Genomic DNA, 20,063 nt, shown 5'->3' with positions numbered 1-20,063 from the left:
AAACAGAATGTTTGCAATCATTTTTCCACAAACATTGGCTTGCAAACAGCGTTTGTGTGTGTGCGGAGTTGATCTGGGTGCGTTCGGTTTTTCTGCAAAAGCTAAAGGTAATGTTACACCAAGCCCGCAGTGTTCAATGTGCACTTGGTGTAACATTACCTTTAGATGTTGACAAATTATTAGCCTCACATAAAAACAAACTGGAAAATGTTTGGAAAAAGGTCTTCTTCTTTCTTTTCTTTTTAAATTTCTTTAAAGAACAATGATTTACTATTCAAACAATGATTTACTTTTGATTTCAAACACCAATGTTAAGCATTTCTGAGCATGGTAATAATCTAAATAGATTAATATTAACATGAAACTTTCCTATTACTTGTGGGTCCAATGAAATACTATGGAACTTCTTCTGATGATTAGTTGTAACTCTGAAATGGTTTCTTCGATTTTGATGGAATGTGGCAAATGTGTGAAACATCCTGAGGTCAAATAATAATAATAATACTCATGAGCTTGAATCAAAAGCGTACTTGATTTTTGTGTTATTTTGCTACCTATGTTTTGTTGGTTCAAAAATAAACTGGTCGACCTATATATCAAATTAAAGGTCTTTTTACCAAACTCAAAGCGAGAAAGTTTTAGATAACACTTCAGTCGATCATTTAAGACCGGTTTTAGCGTCACCTCTGTTAAATGAAAGTACCTACTTATTTACTAAAAAAAAAAAAATAATAATAAATAAAATATTTTGGGATCAAGTGGTCTTAAAGGAACCCTTTTTCTAAGTGTATTCTATAGTTCATTGAACTTGTTACTTCTACTAAGGTTGAGTTGTAGAACTTAAATGTGAACAACTTTGTGTGAGAGCCTAGGTATGTTCAGTGCACCTTTTTACAAGACACTTTGAAATGAAAAAGATAATCAACTTTCAATGCTTTTGAACACATCCAACTCATTCCCACTCCTCTTTTCTCAATACATAGAAAGCTAAGCTTGTTTTAAAGTCTACTTCCACAATTAAACCCATATAAATTTCACCGAGTTATGATTAATGAGCAGTTATTCGTAAGCCTTTTGAAAATCATTCTTGGACCAATAAGTTGGGCCTCAGACAAAAATTTGGACTTTCTCAAAGGCAAGAGGTTGATTTCCTTTTTAACACCATAGCAGGAGTACCAAGAGATAGGTACCATTTTTGGGCGCTATTTTACATAGGAGGCATAGGTACTTAGAGGTAACCCAAAGAACCAAATCTGTAGTGTACTCAGTGGGACCAAAAAGTGCCAAATTAACTCTGAAAATCTCACTTTTTCGTCGGAATTTTTTAACCAACACAGAAGATATTTCAGATAAGTGATAGGTCAGAGAAAATTTCACTTTGAAACATGAAGACGTTGTATGATTCATGTGTAGAAATTGTCGGATGAGATGTCATTACATGAAAGTAAAATCGAAAAATCAAATCAAGAATAATAATAAACTGAATATTAAACAAATTATGTAGGTACATAGGTACTGATCGAATAAACTACGAGTTAAATAATTTCCGGAGGGACGGGCCCAGCTTGTTCTATCCGTCTCCTTCCTTCTTTCTATACCCTTTTATCCTTCTTCACATCCCCTCTTTCTTCTCTTTTATACTTACCACACGTTCTTGTGTCCAAAATGAATCCAGATGGGACGTTTTATTTGCTCGGAGAAACGTGTGTGTTGATGGTTCCTGAAAGTTGGTAAGTATCTATCATCTATCCATTCTAAAGTTAGGCAGCTATTTGTGTAAAATGAGTTACTTTGCTTGTTTAATAATAAAATTAGTTCGGTACCTACCTACTTAATTATTGTATTGTATAACTTTATAACGTAGGTATACCTAGGGACCTACCTACATCCTAATATGTACTTACACGAAGCTATCTCTACACGTGAGTAGTACGTACATACCTAGTGACCCTCTATTAGTAATAGACTAGGTACTGCCCTTACTATTTAGTCTTTCTACAGCTTACATAAAAGATTCTAATCGTACATTGACAATTACTTATTATTATTTTTCTCTCTGAAAGTTTTATTTCGGTCTCAAAATGGCCTCCAGTCTTTGCCTTCCGGAGTTCGAGGCCGCTAAGGACGACTTCACACTAATCTCGACTTTAGGCCGGGGCCAGTTCAGCACGGTACACAAAGCTTTCGACCGTCGCCGCCAGGAGTACGTGGCGCTCAAGATCGTGTGCCTTCGGAGTATTTACGAAGAGAAAACCAGGGCCGATTGCATCAAGGAAATCCGATTTCTTCAGGTAAGGCGCCATGCACTGGCGAATCCAAACGTATTTCAAGAAATACGTACGTAAGGTTACTTAACACAGAGCAGTACCTCAAGATCGTGTGCCTTCGGAGTATTTACGAAGAGAAAACGAGGGCCGATTGCATCAAGGAAATCCGATTTCTTCAGGTAAGGCGCATTGCACTCATGCACTGGCAAATCCAAACGTATTTCAAGAAATACGTACGTGAGGTCAACACAGAGCAGTACACAACACACTGGTGAAACCGAGTTTCATGAAACTCACTGTGCATTGACAGATGAAACACGTTTCACTAGTGTGCATTGAGCCTAAACGAGAAATAGAATAGATTCAATAGAATATTATGTACCTACTTTGTTTGTCCTCACTGAATAGGACTAAAAAAACCGAGTTTCATGAAACTCACTGTGCATTGACAGATGAAACACGTTTCATGAAACGCGTTTCACTAGTGTGCATTGAGCCTAAACGGGAAATAGAATAGAATATTATGTACCTACTTAGTTTGTCCTCATTGAATAGGACTAAAAAGTGCCTTCACCTCGCCAGTGGTCTAAACAGGGTCTTACGTAGGTATTTTATGAGCTTAAGGTTTGTCCTCATTGAATAGGACTAAAAAGTGCCTTCACCTCGCCAGTGGTCTAAACAGGGTCTTACGTAGGTATTTTATGAGCTTAAGTTAAGAGAATAGAGAAAGATACGGCCGTGCTTTTTATTGTTAAAGCTACTGATACAGTGTGATACTAGGTATCTATGTATATTAATACATTTGACTACTGCTATAGCATCCATCTCTTCCTACAAAGTTCGTTTTCGATTGTTTCTGTGCATTTAACGAGGGAAACGGAAACTATTGGTCTGTTTCTTTCGTCATGTGTTCACGCCCTTTTCGGTACCGAAGAGCAGCGTCTGAGGTGTCATGAACCTTAAAATAGGGTAAACAATCGCATATTCCACACTTATTCTTCCCTCCCACCTCCCTCATCCTCTAATTCTCCCTCCTATCTCCATCCTCTATTCTTTATACCTATCCCCCACATCCCTCTCCCTCTTCCCATCCGAATAATATCATCTCTACCATGCTTCCCTCTTTCCTCTAGGTATCTCTGTCTCTGTCTGTCTCACCCTCTTTTTTTTTCAAAGAGGTTTGACAGAGGGAACTGTAACTGCTAAGGTCGTATCGTCCCGAAATCGAAGAGAGAAGGAACACAAGATAGGAGAAAGCCAGCCGTTCTCCTCTATGTAGTTTGAAGTCGATTCCCTGTACCTACCTACGTGCTTGATGCTCTAAAGTCTAAACAGTCTAAATGCTCTCTACTCCCAGTTCCACTCTATTCGTCCCGAAATCGAAGAGAGAAGGAACACAAGATAGGAGAAAGCCAGCCGTTCTGCTCTATGTAGTTTGAAGTCGATTCCCTGTACCCACGTGCTTGATGCTCTAAAGTCTAAAATAGTCTAAATGCTCTTTACTCTCAGCTCCACTCTATTTTAGCCATAGGCATCAGAGAATCCAATAAGAATCAAACTTTGAGAGGCAATCACTGTGGACCTCCCTTGCTCCTCAAATCCGATTCCTAGAATCGCCACTACAAAGCTCCCAGTGGCGTAGCGTGGTCTAAATTCAAGTGTAGGGCGTGTTGGTCTCATGCACAGGTCTACCAAGTCCCATCACAGTACATGCCATTAATATTTATGGGCATTAGAGTGAACTTTTGAGTTGTATGACCGCCATACACGCCATACATACACGCTACGCCACTGAAAGCTCCCCTCGGGGAGGAAAATGGGGAGGAAACACCCATCCCAGCTCCTCCTCCTCGCTCCTCGTGAAATTTGGCGAGAATGTCCTCATTTTATTTTAGCATCAGACACCGACACCTAGAAATCTAGTTTTCGTCCCCCTCCTAGTTTGTTGGGTGATTGCACTCGGGGTTCCCGATTTTTCAGTGGTGTGTGGTGCGATTTTCAAAAGGGGAAACTAGACTGAGAAAAAACTAGGGTGCCGGAAGCCCAATCGAGTGACTGGGTTCCGGAACTCCAAATCGGGAAGCTCGACATTATAGTATAGCATTCCAACAACCTAAATCAGGGGAAGTACTTAACCCAATAATAGAGTTCTTCCACCCTAACTTGTGGCACTCTATCACTATTTTTTAGTACTGCTCTCTTAACTAGAATTTTGAACGGGTGTTTTTAGTTTATTTATAGTTTATCGTTTCATATTTGTGAAGTGTATGCTCACTCGAACTGAAATAACTGGCTTGCTGTATTCTTGAGAGAGAATAGGTACCTACCGTATTTAGTGAGGGATTTTACACTTCTCGATAACATGGTCCATATTTCCATAACTTTTTTTTAATATGAGTGTTTCACCGCCGTTTTTATTTCGTAGCAATGAAACAACTGCTACATTGGACGCGTGTGGTCTGTGTCGTAGCATGCCCATCCCGTAGTATGCCTCTCATCAGATGGGCGAGAAGAGACACAATACTCCCCATTTAGGTGCTGGGTCAACACGAGAACACCAGAAAGTAACCCGTTGAAATATTTGCAATCGAAGATTCAATGAAGAACCCAGGACTGCCCGTGTTCTCTTGGGAGTCCAGAAAATCTGACGTCCTCTCCTTTTGCTATCCCCCCTGTTTACCCTCTTTCTATTCCCCCTCTTTTCCCTGGGTCAACACGAGAACACCAGAAAGTAACCCGTTGAAATATTTGCAATCAAAAAACGAGTACAAATTTTTGTCGATGGTGGGATTCAATTTATTATTCTTGAAATTTGAAATCTTGAAACTTGAATAGCCGTGTCAACACTTGTGTGAGATACAAATCAATTAATTAATAATTACATTGTGACTTTCATCTAATTGTTAATCTTCTTTTATAACAAATTTTATATCAAATCATTTTAAGTTTACTTGCTTTGAAGCTGCACTTGCAGCTTTCCTCGATATTGAAGGGGCGTTTGACAATACGCCCTTTAATATCATAAACCGTGCTACTCAAAGTCGAGACATAGAGTCCACCCTGTGCAGGTGGATCGCTGCAACGCTGAGAGATAGACACATAAACAACCAATTTTGGGGTAACAGTGCAGGCGACAGTCAAACGGGGTTGCCCACAGGGAGGGGTATTGTCCCCCCTCCTGTGGAACCTTGTGGTTGATAGCCTCCTGGAAACCCTGAACAGCCGAGGCTATTTTACTTGCTAGCACACTCTTGCGGACTATTTAGTCGTAAGCTCCTTTTTGCATTTTTTTATGACACAAATAAAGTGAATAGAAAAAGAAAATAAAACAAATAGAATAAATTTATTTGTTTAAAAAAAATACGACTAAAGACCGAAATTTCGTGCATGAGACCATGAGCATGAGTCTGAGTCATGAGTGAGCATTCCAGATTTCCAGTAACCAGACTAACCTGACTAACCAAACTACCAAACCAGTAATAGGGATGTAAATGAGTTGCAAGTATCAAGCGGGTAAATCGTGTGAATCAGCCTTGCACCACCTGGTGGCAAGACTTGAAAACACACTGGAACACAAAGAAGCTGCACTTTCAGAGGTAGAGCATTGGTGTGGTGAGGTTGACCTGAACGTCAACCCCAACAAAACCTCACTAATACTCTTCACAAACAAGAGGAACATGGAGGGACTAGTCGCTCCAACTCTGGTTGGCAAACGTCTTTCCTTTGCAAATGAAGTGAAATACCTGGGAGTCAATCTAGACCCCAAGTTGACATAGAATAAACATTTGGAAAGCATAAAACTCAAATGTACTCGGTCACTTATGATGGCTAGAAGGACATTTGGAAAAAGCTGGGGACTAAAGCCTCGCGTTATGAGTTACTTGTATCGCGAGGTCATCAGACCCACAGTCACCTACTGCGCTGTAGTATGGTGGCCAAAAACCGATCAAAGACAGGCGAAAGAGCTGCTGGACAAGATCCAGAGGCTGGGCTGTCTATGCATCTATTAGTAATAGACTAGGTACTGCCCTTACTATTTAGTCTTTCTACAGCTTACATAAAAGATTCTAATCGTACATTGACAATTACTTATTATTATTTTTCTCTCTGAAAGTTTTATTTCGGTCTCAAAATGGCCTCCAGTCTTTGCCTTCCGGAGTTCGAGGCCGCTAAGGACGACTTCACACTAATCTCGACTTTAGGCCGGGGCCAGTTCAGCACGGTACACAAAGCTTTCGACCGTCGCCGCCAGGAGTACGTGGCGCTCAAGATCGTGTGCCTTCGGAGTATTTACGAAGAGAAAACGAGGGCCGATTGCATCAAGGAAATCCGATTTCTTCAGGTAAGGCGCAATGTACTGGCGAATCCAGACGTATTTCAAGAAATACGTACGTAAGGTTACTTAACACAGAGCAGTACACACTGGTGAAACCGAGTTTCATGAAACTCACTGTGCATTGACAGATGAAACACGTTTCATGAAACGCGTTTCACTAGTGTGCATTGAGCCTAAACGAGAAATAGAAGATCGTGTGCCTTCGGAGTATTTACGAAGAGAAAACGAGGGCCGATTGCATCAAGGAAATCCGATTTCTTCAGGTAAGGCGCAATGCACTGGCGAATCCAAACGTATTTCAAGAAATACGTACGTAAGGTTAACAAAGAGCAGTACACACTGGTGAAACCGAGTTTCATGAAACTCACTGTGTATTGACAGATGAAACACGTTTCATGAAACGCGTTTCACTAGTGTGCATTGAGCCTAAACGAGAAATAGAATAGAATATTATGTACCTACTTTGTTTGTCCTCATTGAATAGGACTAAAAAGTGCCTTCACCTCGCCAGTGGTCTAAACAGGGTCTTACGTAGGTATTTTATGAGCTTAAGTTAAGAGAATAGAGAAAGATACGGCCGTGCTTTTTATTGTTAAAGCTACTGATACAGTGTGATACTAGGTATCTATGTATATTAATACATTTGACTACTGCTGCTATAGCATCCATCTTATAGCTACTCTAGATGACATTCTTGAGCAAGGTAAACACCGAGTAGGAGAACCTCATCACCGCCAAAAACGAGCGGTTCGAAATATCCACAGTGCCGCCAAAGTAAATGAATCGCTTGGGGCGAGTCGCCACGCAAATCATAGGAATGAGCAACTTAGCGATGTCCGGCCTCAGATTATACCACTGGTTATCCGCGAGCGATTTGTAAACCAGATCGTTTCCACTGTCCAGAAGTTCAGAGCTGTGGCTGATGCAGAAAGTTATGCAGACAATGATGAGGTATTGGATCACCATCTGAAAGGAGGTGTACGTGGATGCTTGCAGCTTGACGGAGCTGAGTTGGTACAGACACACGGTGCTGATTATGTTCAGTACAGAGTTTTTGATCAGGATGGATACCTTGATGGCCTCTGTAAATTTGTTGCGGACCAGAAGATACTGCTGGTATTGCTTCAGGATGGTCTTGACGTCTTCGAAGCATCTGAGCTCTTCAACACTCATCGGTGACTTATCCCTGTCACTTCTGGAGAATGCCACCTTCCCGTGACGCTCACCAGATGCAAAACTGACTTCACCGAGGGCATTCGAATCGGTGACTTATCCCTGTCACTTCTGGAGAATGCCACCTTCCCGTGACGCTCACCAGATGCAGAACTGACTTCACCGAGGGCATTCGAAATGGATGTAGTTAAATGATAGGACCAGGGTGTGCCACTTGTGCCAAGTTGGTGCAAAGATTTGGCGATGGTTTCGCTGTATCCGTAGAAGTGGATGCTGATGATTTCCAGGTAACTGAGCAGATGAAAAGCTGAAATCGAAAACAGAGATTTGGCTAAAGTCCGAAAAGAGTTCGGTCTACACGGAGCTAATTTTCAAACGTTCCAAAAGCTGGCGGCAGCCTAAAGAGTTTAATTTCACTGTACCCGTTGATTTTGGGACGCTGAGACCAAAGTAAACAGGTCACCATTTATATCAACTCTGTGATGGTGTGATATAAGAATAGTGGGTTGCATTGTTATCCGTAGAAGTGGATGCTGATGATTTCCAGGTAACTGAGCAGATGAAAAGCTGAAATCGAAAACAGAGATTTGGCTAAAGTCCGAAAGGAGTTCGGTCTACACGGAGCTAATTTTCAAAAGTTCCAAAAGCTGGCGGTAGCCTAAAGAGTTTAATTTCACTGTACCCGTTGATTTTGGGACGCTGAGACCAATGTAAACAGGTCACCATTTATATCAACTCTGTGATGGTGTGATATAAGAATAGTGGGTTGCATTGTCGGATTCACTCGTCAACTTCTCGATTAGCAAAGTTCAATATTCTTATATTGGACCCATAATCGAAAGTCTGTACCTACTTTCGTCAGGACTTAAGTGATTTTAGATTTCCCAAAAGATTTGCAGTTTGTACGTGTACACACAGTAGCGCCGCGCCGGGCCCACTGCCAGAATTTGCAATCGATTTTACGACGTTTTAGATTTCCCAAAAAAAGATTTCTACTTTCTACTTACTCATGATAGCTCCGACAAACAGGAACAAGACATTGTACACCAGCATGATATAGTAGGTCGGTGGTACAGTGTCATCCACAGGTAACCAGAGGATAAACGGCAGCTGCTTCTGAGGATTGGCCTTCTGTTCGTAGTTGTACGCCAGCTGAATTTCACCCTTTGGAATGCCGCAGACGATTCGCATGAGATAGCAGTATACCGCTCCTGGGATTACTATGACGAGAGCAGAAATTGGGGGAAAAATCCATCAAATAACCGCCCCAGATAACGTTATAACGAGAGGAAAATTTTGAAAAATTCACCAAATAAAATTATGAACACTTATCTTGTGATAGGGAGAGCTTTTTCAATACTATTGTGGGCATCGCAGCACTACTAAGGCCGTGTTTTACCACCGTGGATTGTCTCAGGATTGAGTTCAATCCGTCTGGCTGGGGGACAGTAAACAGGGAGTATACCAGCCTGAATTCCCCTTGCCAAAGGAATAGCAAAGGTTGAGTGCGAAGGGCATCCACTCGTAAAATTTGTAGAACAAACCAAATGTCAGCCCAAAGCAATCACCCTAGTTAGGGCTGTTTGAGAGGCTGACAAAAACGCCGACCCCGCCTGTACACGGGAAAAGGCGAAGAAAAAGAATAAGATTGATAGTGGATTTCACCAATGACTTAACGAGAGATTTATCTAATGGGAGAATTTTTAATGATCCAAACAGGAGCTTTTTAAAACTCCTCCTTTTTGGATAGTTAAAAACTCCTTTTTGACGATTAAAAATTCTCCCATTAGTGAAATTTCTTGTTAAGTCATTGGTGAAATCCACCATTAATGACTTACTGACAATACTAGTGATCCAAACAGGAGCTTTTTAAAACTCCTCCTTTTTGGATAGTTAAAAACTCCTTTTTGACGATTAAAAATTCTCCCATTAGTGAAATCTCTTGTTAAGACATTGGTGAAAACCACCATTAATGACTTACTGACAATACTAGTAAACAGAAACATATTCCGCTCATTAATTTGACACTTGAGTTGAATCTCAGGATCTGATTGGTCAAACAGACGTTGCATCTCGGGCAGGATCGGATACACTCGGTAGAGGTAGAGTAGAAAATCAATGAATACGCAATACTAGTAAACAGAAACATATTCCGCTCATTGATTTGACACTTGAGTTGAATCTCAGGATCTGATTGGTCAAACAGACGTTGCATTTCGGGCAGGATCGGATACACTCGGTAGAGGTAGAGTAGAAAATCAATGAATACAATGAAAGTGACCAGGGTGTCGAAACAGAGCTGGAACCATTCCGCCCCTGAGGAACGTAAAACCAAATACTTATTGTGAACGCCCTATTGTAGGTTAGGAGAAAGCCGAGGCTTTCCGAGAACCTTATCTGTTTAGGATTCGCCCCAGGTGGGAATTGAACCGGTGTCCTGGCGCTTACAAGGCAGACGCGCTCCCCCCTAAGTTAACTACCTAGACCAGGGATTTCCAACTTACATGTGTATGCGGACCACTTTGCGGGTACTTCGCGGGCCACATTATACAGGGGAGCAGGTCGGTATTCAGGATTTTGTGGGGATTGGGGTTTGATGCTCCATTTTTGGAGTCCGCCCCATAGTAAATGAGTATAAATCAAGTCCGAGGGGGCACACCCTAAAAGCTTCGCGGGCCACAAAAATGGTCTGTCAAACGGCTGGTCGGCTATGTGTGGACTGTGGACGCACCCAAGTGTTTATTTTCACCTACATGCTATCGTTCACTTTCCGCTGATACTTAAATGGCGCACCAGCACCAGATTGATAATGATGGCACAATGGAACATGAAATAGAACGTGATTACTACTCTAGGAAACGCTACCCGCTAAGACACTCTTATGCCGGGGTTTACCAACTCCCAACTCGGGATTGAGATGAAACGAGGATTTCCCTGTACTTTCAATGCCCAGGTCAACCTCGGATTGAACTCAATCGCGACACAATCCACGGTAAAACTCGACCTATGGTAACTAGAGGTCATGCAAAGCACGGGTCTACGGGAGGCGAATTGGGAATACAGCACCATTTGGAGGAGGAAGCTTGTCGAGGCAATGGATCAACTTCGGTCTGAGATGCCACGGCAGTAAATGAATGTTAACTAGAGCTGTCTAACAACTCTATATTTCCACTTACATGCTATCGTTCGCTTTCCGCTGATCCCCAAATGGAGCACCAGCACCAGATTGATAATGATGGCACAATGGAACATGAAAAAGAACGTGATGACCACTCTAGGAATCCATTTGGTGCAATTGCCGAGTCCGGGGTTGACCAGCCCTGCTAGCGTTAGGATTTGGTCGATTCGGATCCATGCCTGAAAGAGAAGTCAGTGAACTGATTTTTCTTCTTCTTTGTTTGAAGAGGTTTGGTAGAAGGAACTCTAACTGCTAGGGTCTTATAGCGTTCTTAAATCGAAGAGGGAAGGAAGACAGGATCCGAGAACGGACCTTAGCGCTTACAAGGCAGACGAGTTACCAACCAAGTTAACTAGACTGGCTCAGGGAACTGAAAAGGGCTGTTACGGGGTGTTTTAGGTCCTAGCGATTACAAAATCTGACCAAAATGTCCTTCAAGTTAAACATATTTGTCAAATTTCACAAAACAGAACTATTGTTCGGATTCACATATTAGCTCAATCGCGACACAATCCACGGTAAAACTCGACCTATGGTAACTAGAGGTCATGCAAAGCACGGGTCTACGGGAGGCGGATTGGGAATACGGGACCATTTGGAGGAGGAAGCTTGTCGAGGCAATGGATCAACTTCGGTCTGAGATGCTACGGCAGTAAGTCAGTAAATGTGTACTAGAGCTGTCTAACAAGTCTATATTTTCACTTACATGCTATCGTTCGCTTTCCGCTGATCCCCAAATGGAGCACCAGCACCAGATTGATAATGATGGCACAATGGAACATGAAAAAGAACGTGATGACCGCTCTAGGAATCCATTTGGTGTGATTGCCGAGTCCGCCAAATGGAGCACCAGCACCAGATTGATAATGATGGCACAATGGAACATGAAAAAGAACGTGATGACCACTCTAGGAATCCATTTGGTGTGATTGCCGAGTCCGGGGTTGACCAGCCCTGCTAGCGTTAGGAGCCGCATGTTCAAGTTCAAGCAGTTTCGTCGCTTTGGATTTGGTCGATTCGGATCCATGCCTGAAAGAGAAGTCAGTGAACTGATTTTTCTTCTTCTTTGTTTGAAGAGGTTTGGTAGAAGGAACTCGAACTGCTAGGGTCTTATAGCGTTCTGAAATCGAAGAGGGAAGGAAGACAGGGTCCGAGAACGGACCTTAAAACCTAGCGCTTACAAGGCAGACGAGTTACCAACCAAGTTAACAAGGCTGGGCTCAGGGAACTGAAAAGGGCTGTTACGGGGGGTTTTAGGTCCTAGCGATTACAAAATCTGACCAAAATGTCCTTCAAGGGTTAAACATATTTGTCAAATTTCATAAAACAGAACAATTGTTCGGATTCGCATCCATCAAATATACGAGACCTTGTTTAGACTGCTGGGGTAAAGGGACTTTTCAGTCCTATTCGGGCAGGATAAACAAGGTATATTCTACATTAGATTTAATTTAAGTTGAAACTTACTTTGTTCTCTGAGCTACGATTAGTGGGAGTTACTCACCGATTACTAGTCTGTCTACTTTTACCTACTTTCTAGAAATCTAGAGTATCTAGACTATTCTATAGGAATTTTAAAATGACGTTCTGAATTTCTGAATAGTCATACCAGCTACCTACATATCTACAGATTTATAAAAATAGAAGAAGGTCAGGTCTGTCTACTTTTACCTACTTTCTAGAAATCTAGACTATTCTAGAGGAATTTTACAATGACGTTCTGAATTTCTGAATAGTCATACTAGCTACCTACATATCTACAGATTTATAAAAATAGAAGAAGGTCAGTGAATTTCAGGGGCACTCAAACATTGAGGGGTTAATTGTTTTCCTAAAAAAAAAAGTTTGCTGTTGGGATTCGAACTGTGGTCCTGTCGGTTACGAATCCAATATTCTAGGTTAAGAATCCAATATCCTACCACCAGCATTACCGCCGTTGGGTCCAAACCAGCCTTCGAGGCCTACGGTTCTGAGTTTCGAATCCCGTTCGGAACGTAAATTTTCTGGTTTCGGGACTAGCTGAAAAAACGTTTTTGAATAGAAATGTGTTTGGCCTGAAGTTTCTTTTTTTTCAAGAGGTTTGACAGAGGGAAATGTAACGGCTCAAAGGTCTCATTGTCCCGAAAGGGAAGAGAGACGGAAGACAGGTTAGGAGAAAGCCAGCCGTTCCTAAAACGATTTTCAACTGTTTAGGACAAAATCCGCCCCGGACAGGAATCGAACCCGCGACCTAGTAGACTCGAGGTAAGACCGTTATGTTCTTTGGTCTGATCAAATTTAAGCACCTACCCTCAATTTTGGGAACCATCATTTAAAATAATAATAATGATGAATAAATAATAATAAAAAAAAAACTTTCAAAGTGCTTGAAGCTCTACTTACATTTACAATGAACTCAAAGCACAGAGTTTTAACTCAATTTCCTTTGGGGATTTTTTTTTTTTTTATTTAGGTTTGATATAACAAAAGGTACAACATATTTCTTATCGTCCTGAAATCGAAGAGAGAACGATAGGAGAAAGCCAGCCATGCAAGCACGAACATCATCTGTTCAGTATGAAATTCGCCCTTATCGAGCAACGAACCCGCGACCTAGCGTTTACAAGGTAGGCGCGCCTCCTTTCAAGCTAACTTGGCTGGCACGAGTAACTGATGGTGATTCGTTTTGGATATCTCTTTGTCCACGGTAATTTGAATCCTCTCTTGTGTAAGAAGCGTGACAATTTCTGAATGAAATTTGATTATACATATTATGTAGGTACATACCTGGTACATCAGGTACCTACCTACATAATAGATGGGTTCTTATGTCACCTGATGTAAAATTAGATACCTACTTGGGTAGGTAGGTTCCGATCTTCCTTTAAGTGGGTCTACTTTCGGTGTTCGGTCTACAACCTACCTCGGTGGTGTAGTGGTCAAGACGCTCGCTTGTTAAACAGGAGGGCGTGGGTTCAATCCCAGCCGAGGTATGGAATTTTATCCTCAATATAATTTGTGAATTTGACCACAATAATAGTAGTAGCCCACTGCTGGAGTAAAGGGACTTTTCAGTCCTATGCGAGCAGTATAAATAAGCACTATTATTATTGTTATTATTATATTATCCGTTTTGGGTGAAGTTCGCCCCGGGCAGGAATCGAACCCGCAACCTAGCGCTTACAAGGCAGACGCACTACCTTCCAAGCTAACTAGGCTGGCTCTGAAAGGTTTGCTTGTTTGATGAGGGGCACGATTAGCCCAGTGGTAACGCGCTTGCTCGCCATGCAGAAGGTCCCGGGTTTGATTCCCACCTTACTTTTTAACTTTGTAAGGTTTGAATGAAATTTCTAGTGTGCTTACTTAATAGTTTACTATTCTTGAAATTATCAAAAGATTCATACAAGTTTTGAAAACTTTGGCTCAGTTCTTTTCCAATCTTTAACAACCTTGTCATTAATTTGAACAAATTATTTTAAAAAAATCACTCACAAATGGTTTTCCTGGAAGTTGCAACTTTGGAAGTATGCAATTCAAGCAATGAAATTCCGAGAACACCGTTCCAAGCATAGTGGGGTGGGGGGGGGGGAATGCAGTCAAAGTAATTTCTGATTTTTTTTTCTTTCTTCCTGTCTCATTCATTATTTGTCAGATAAAATACCAAGAAAATAACGCGACGCGGCGTTCCAAGAACAGCTGGATAAACTTTTTTAATTTTCCTCCCAAGGAACTACATAGTTCATTTAATAGTGTGCTTACTTAATAGTTTACTATTCTTGAAATTATCAAAAGATTCATACAAGTTTTGAAAACTTTGGCTCAGTTCTTTTCCAATTTTTAAAGTTCTTTTCCAATAATTTGAATAAATTATTTAAAAAAGTCACCCACAAATGGTTTTCCTGGAAGTTGCAACTTTGGAAGTATGCAATTCAAGCAATGAAATTCCGAGAATACCGTTCCAATAACTCCCCTTTTCCTTTTGTCTCCCTTTGAAGAGGTTTGATATAGGGAACTGTAACAACGGAGGTCTATAGTCCCGCGCGAAATTGAAGAGAAAGCCAGCCGTTCCAAGAACTAAAAATGATATGTACAGAAACAAAATTTTACCTAAACAATAACAAAATGGAAAATTATTCGATAGGTACCTAGTAGGTACAATGGAAAATAAATACCTACAAAATATAAAATAGCTACCTAATGTACGTACCTACTTTACTTAGGTAGGTATCTTCGTAGAATTAATTCTAAGTAGATATAATTTTCTAAATCCCAATATAATACCTAATAACAATAATATTCAGCCCTTGTCCAACAGAAAATTACCTACTTGTGAGATATGACCCTTTTAGGATCACTCTGAGATCAGAAGTACATTCATATTTTAACTTGATTTTCAAAATTTGCCTACAAGAACTTGTAATGTCTTTCCCTAAAAATCGATTACCTAATAGAAATTGCATACATGATATGTACTGAATAAGTAATGTATTCATCTCGACATCTTGTATGATTTCGACCTTTACTCCTGCTTACTTACTTCATAACAACAAATCGCGTTACTAGGAAACCCAAAGATCCTGCAAAGGCTGAAATAACACTACTCCCCATTGACTAAAAATCTACATTGTGTCACTTCTCATTATTAGCTAGTGGGAAAGGTCGTTAGGAACTAATAACACACCACGTGACCACTCTTCTCCACCACCTAGCTAACCAATGAGAAACGACACAACTTGGTGACTACATGGCAACATGGCATCAGACTGGAGACGCGCCCTGGTGTTCAAAAACTGAACTGAGCAGCCTCTCCCTCCTGATAGCCAAAGCCAAGACCGAGGTCAGGCACGTCTTGCAAGTTACGAGATATGTTCCCAGTGGCATGGATAGTGTCGTAAGGAATGTATTCCAGCATGTGATCATGAGTCACGGTTTGCAACTCGTAGGATTCCATCAGGAGGTTGGGTTCACCACAGCTAAACACGGTGAAGTCTGGGTTCAATGGGACACTACTGTTGACGTTTCGCACGGAAGGGACAATGTCGCCAGGTTTGGCATAGTTGAGCTTTCTCATTTTGGCAGGAGTGAGATGGTCGTGGTTGTGGTTCTTAGCATGCTTCCTTAGGCTGCTAGGGTCAGTATAGCGCTTGGTGCAACCCTTGTACATACACTTGTAGGGTCTCTGAAAACAAACAGGAATAGAAGGAAATTATCACCATGTTGTTTGAAATTGGCTACAATTAAGCAATGGTTTCTTGAACACATAATAAATTGAGCTAGATGATGATCTACAAATACTTTGATTTTTTTTTTTTTTTTTTTTTTTTTTTTAAGAGGTTTGACAGAGGGAACTGTAACTCTAGGGTCTTATCGTCCCGAAATCGGAGAGAGAAGGAAGACAGGATAGGAGAAAGCCAGCCGTTCCGAGAACGAACATTATCCCATCAGGATAAAATCCGCCCCGGGCGGGAATCGAACCCGCGGCCTAGCGCTTACAAGGCAGACGCGCTATACCTACTAAGCTAACTATGCCGGCAAAGTTAGTTTAGTTGCTGCAAGTTTTCGCCGTTTCCTGAAGCTGTGTCTGAACACAGTCGCAGGCCGATCAACGAGGTGAATCTATGTTGTCGAGGCAGTGTGTCAGTGTGGACGGTTTTCTGTCGACGTCGATCGACGGCCGTCAACTACAATGTGTGGACACAACTTAAGAGTGTTCTCGAAAGCTCACCAAATTGTATTTGTTGAAAGACGAATCCTAATTGTCTTTTATTTATTATTATTATTTTAAATAATCTTATTATATATACTGCTCGCATAGGACTGAAAAGTCCCTTTACTCCAGCAGCTACTATTATTGTGGTCAAATTCTCAAATTATATTGAGGATAAAATTCCATACCTCGGCTGGGATTGAACCCACGCCCAGGCGAGCGCCTTGACCACTACACCACCGAGGTAGACCACTACACCATGTTAATCCGATTCTTCTCTCTCCACAGACATCAAGCCGTCCAACATCTTCCTGAGTGCTCACAATCGTATCAAACTAGGGGACCTTGGCTTTTCTCGCTCTATGAGTGTCAAAACATCATCTGTAGACTCCTTCCTGGGTACTCCTTACTATATGAGTCCAGAACGCCTTAAGGAGCTCAAGTACTCCTTCCCCAGCGATGTTTGGTCCCTAGGGTGTGTGCTTTATGAGGTTGGTACCTATTTTACTTACGAGCTATGAGTGTCAAAACATCATCTGTAGACTCCTTCCTGGGTACTCCTTACTATATGAGTCCAGAACGCCTTAAGGAGCTCAAGTACTCTTTCCCCAGTGATGTTTGGTCCCTAGGGTGTGTGCTTTATGAGGTTGGTACTTATTTTACTTACGAGTTTTTTTAAGAGGTTTGACAGAGGGAACTGTAACTGCTATGGTCGTATCGTCCCGAAATTGAAGAGAGAAGGAAGACAGGATAGGAGAAAGCCAGCCGTTCGGAGAACGAACATTATCCCATCAGGATAAAATCTGCCCCGGGCGGGAATCGGGAATAATAGATCAGTTGCGCTTACTTGGGTGATGTTTCAAAGTCATAGAGCAGGAAAAATGAGGACAAACGGAATTTTCCTTTTTCTTCTACGACTTCTAGATACCGAGATAAATCGATAGCGGGAATCGAACCCGCGGCCTAGCGCTTACAGGGCAGACGCACTACCAGCAAGGGTCTTGCCAACTACACCACCGAGGCAAGGTAAGATCTACCTGATAGTGTGTGTGCTCATCAGATATCAGGTAGACCTGACAAGCGGACCTTTTCAGCCGTACCTGTCAGGTTTACCTGATAGTGAGTGGCTGGCCTTACGTTTGTGTTAATTTTTCTGTCTTTTGCATTACGTTTGTGTTGATTTTTCTGTCTTTTGCATTACGTTTGTGTTGATTTTTGTGTTTTGCATTACGTTTGCGTTGATTTTTCTTTTGCATTACGTTTGAGTTGATTTTCATTTCCAGATGGTGGCGTTGCAGTCGCCATTCTTCAGCAAACACATCAGCCTCAATGGACTCTGCAAGAGAATAGAAATGGCGCTCTTTCCACCACTGCCTAGCGGGGTTTTGTATTCAGATAAGGTAAGATTTTTTTAAGAGGCTTGATAGAGGGAACTGTAACTGCTAAGGTCTTATCGTCCCGAAATCGAAGAGAGAAGGAAGACAGGATAGGAGAAAGCCAGCCGTTCCGATAACAAACCTCATCTGTTTAGGGTTTAGGATAAAATGCGTCCCGGGCGGGAATCGCGGCCTAGCGCTTACAAGGCAGACGCGCTACCAACAAAGCTAACTAGGCTGGCGATGAAATTTGACAAACATGTATTGTTAAGACATAAAAGAGAATTTACTTAATGTCCATTCTTTATTTAAAGGCCTCATAAGAACCTTTTTCTTAGTTAGGTAATTCCAATCATCACCCTACCAGAACTTAGGTATGCTTTTGGTTTTCAGGTGGGGAAAATCATAGAGAGTTGCCTGATTCCCAATCCAGACCTCAGACCGAACATTGATGCTTTGGTCCAAATGTCCAGTACGTAAAATCGATATTTTCTCTCTTCGATTTTCGTGCGTGCCGGGGGGCGCGCCACAATGCTCTAAACGCTTTTAACCTCATTCTTGTTTTCTTCAACCTCTTGCTTCTATTGTGTACGTGCAATACATGCTGCTAATATATACAAAGTTTTGTATCCATATTGACTAGAGTTCATTGCATGGCTGTTGGTCCGTGTTTGGCAGAAAAGAAGAAGAAGAAAAAGAAGAAGAAGAAAAAGGAGGAAAAACAAACAAACTGGTCCTTTGTTGATAAGTTTCTCAAGTTACCTTCCTACTATATAGATTTAATTTTATGATTATGAGAACATGAGCTCTTCTTTTTTTTCTGTGCGACTGCTTGACAGCTTTCAAAAGTCTCAAGTCCTATAGGTTATAATTATGTACTCTGGTACCACTATTGCCTACATTTATGCTGCTGTCACATAATACGTACATCAGTAAATTAGTCCCAAATTTTTCGTTTTTCGCCTCAAGATTGTACTTATGTTATCTGAGGATTCTGATTACTTACCTCAGATATTTTCATCTGCGTACTGCGTCTACAGTGCACTTTACAGCTGAACTTTTCAGGAAATATAGAACAACATAACTCTCGGTCGTTCTCATTTTAAAGGTTTCCGAGTTGATAGGCTGAGTAGTGGCACGTTTTGAACTATTGACATTTCAAGCCCCCTTGTGTCCTTATGTGTACATATGAGTGCACAAGTAGGTATGTTCTTTGTGACTTGTACAAACATCATTTTTTCCCCCAAATGAAGAAAGAACAGGCGTATACATCACAGAGAAACAATGGATGTACCTACAGACCTACCACGCTTATTTATTCTACGTAACCTACATACTAAATTGTGCTTTGCCGCTTTGTGCTCACGTATTAGGCTGTAGGTACTATTACTATGTACATATCTATGTATATAAAATTCCGCAATCTATGTATAATGTATAAGCTATATGAGATCCCGCAATGTTCTCTGCGCGTGGATTATGTGAAGCAGCCAAAAACGTAATTTAAAATTCGGTTTGTCTGGATGATGACATACGAAGAATGAAAAACATGGTTCCTGTCGCTTTCTTTCACAGGGCCATGTAAATGTTCTCTGTGCTGTCTAGCGAGCACCCATACACAGTACACATGTACACAGGGTCACAAGTGTATACCCACTTTAGTTTTTTGGGAACTCATGGCCTACATTTTAGTCTCATTCGAGCAGGATAAATAAGGTATATTCTATTCTGTCCTACATTTTGAGCACAGTCGCTTGTTCTACATACAATAAAAGGCCAGACCTCACTCCTCACTTAGAAAGATTTCTACATACAATAAAAGGCCAGACCTCACTCCATGTCTTAATTTTTGAAGCCGTTTGACGCTGGGTATTAGCGGACTGAAAATTTGACTCCACAGTGTTTTCAGTGAAGGCTAATTCAGGAATCTCAAGAATGAAAACGAGTGGAGCGGAAGGCATAGCGCATAAAGCATCGAGCACGTAGGGGGAAAAGACGATAGAAGTGAGAAATAGAGCAGTTGCGCTTACTTGGGTGGACTTTATCC

The 20,063-nt window shown here is 41.4% G+C and overlaps 3 protein-coding genes across 3 annotated transcripts; 1 reads left to right on the top strand and 2 right to left on the bottom strand.

Moving 5' to 3' along the window:
- Window positions 1–7,284: 7,284 nt before the first annotated feature.
- Window positions 7,285–7,776, bottom strand: LOC113467550. The gene has a single exon (XM_026823793.1). It carries the CDS (start codon window positions 7,774–7,776, stop codon window positions 7,285–7,287), a length of 492 nt encoding a protein of 163 aa, XP_026679594.1.
- LOC113467549 lies at window positions 7,773–11,981 on the bottom strand. The gene is made up of 4 exons (XM_026823792.1): window positions 11,805–11,981; window positions 10,953–11,133; window positions 8,784–8,996; window positions 7,773–8,083 (listed from the first exon to the last, which is right to left on the bottom strand). The coding sequence occupies exons 1-4, from the start codon at window positions 11,979–11,981 to the stop codon at window positions 7,773–7,775; spliced, it is 882 nt and encodes a 293-aa protein (XP_026679593.1).
- A 4,166-nt stretch (window positions 11,982–16,147) lies between these two features.
- LOC113467548 (serine/threonine-protein kinase Nek6-like) lies at window positions 16,148–18,507 on the top strand. The gene is made up of 4 exons (XM_026823791.1): window positions 16,148–16,163; window positions 16,929–17,131; window positions 17,924–18,040; window positions 18,410–18,507. Exons 1-4 carry the CDS (start codon window positions 16,148–16,150, stop codon window positions 18,494–18,496), a joined length of 423 nt encoding a protein of 140 aa, XP_026679592.1. The 3' UTR covers window positions 18,497–18,507.
- The last annotated feature ends 1,556 nt before the right edge of the window (window positions 18,508–20,063 follow it).

Source organism: Diaphorina citri, unplaced genomic scaffold (genome assembly GCF_000475195.1).
Source record: "Diaphorina citri unplaced genomic scaffold, Diaci psyllid genome assembly version 1.1 scaffold500, whole genome shotgun sequence".
Taxonomy (NCBI): domain Eukaryota; kingdom Metazoa; phylum Arthropoda; class Insecta; order Hemiptera; family Psyllidae; genus Diaphorina; species Diaphorina citri.
The sequence above is the reverse complement of the archived record's forward strand: the minus strand, read 5'-3'. Positions and strand labels throughout refer to the sequence as shown.

Excerpts from the sequence above, each read along its gene's own strand:
- LOC113467550 (XM_026823793.1), bottom strand. The coding sequence starts at position 7,776 with ATGAGTGTTGAAGAGCTCAGATGCTTCGAAGACGTCAAGACCATCCTG.
- LOC113467549 (XM_026823792.1), bottom strand. The coding sequence starts at position 11,981 with ATGGATCCGAATCGACCAAATCCAAAGCGACGAAACTGCTTGAACTTG. Across the intron at positions 8,997-10,952 it reads CGGAAAGCGAACGATAGCAT|TAATCCCAGGAGCGGTATAC; the intron begins GTAAGTGGAAAT and ends CTCTCGTCATAG. Across the intron at positions 8,084-8,783 it reads GTTTGTCGGAGCTATCATGA|CTTTTCATCTGCTCAGTTAC; the intron begins GTAAGTAGAAAG and ends TTTCGATTTCAG.
- LOC113467548 (XM_026823791.1), top strand. Across the intron at positions 17,132-17,923 it reads TAGGGTGTGTGCTTTATGAG|ATGGTGGCGTTGCAGTCGCC; the intron begins GTTGGTACCTAT and ends TTTCATTTCCAG. Across the intron at positions 18,041-18,409 it reads GGGTTTTGTATTCAGATAAG|GTGGGGAAAATCATAGAGAG; the intron begins GTAAGATTTTTT and ends TTTGGTTTTCAG.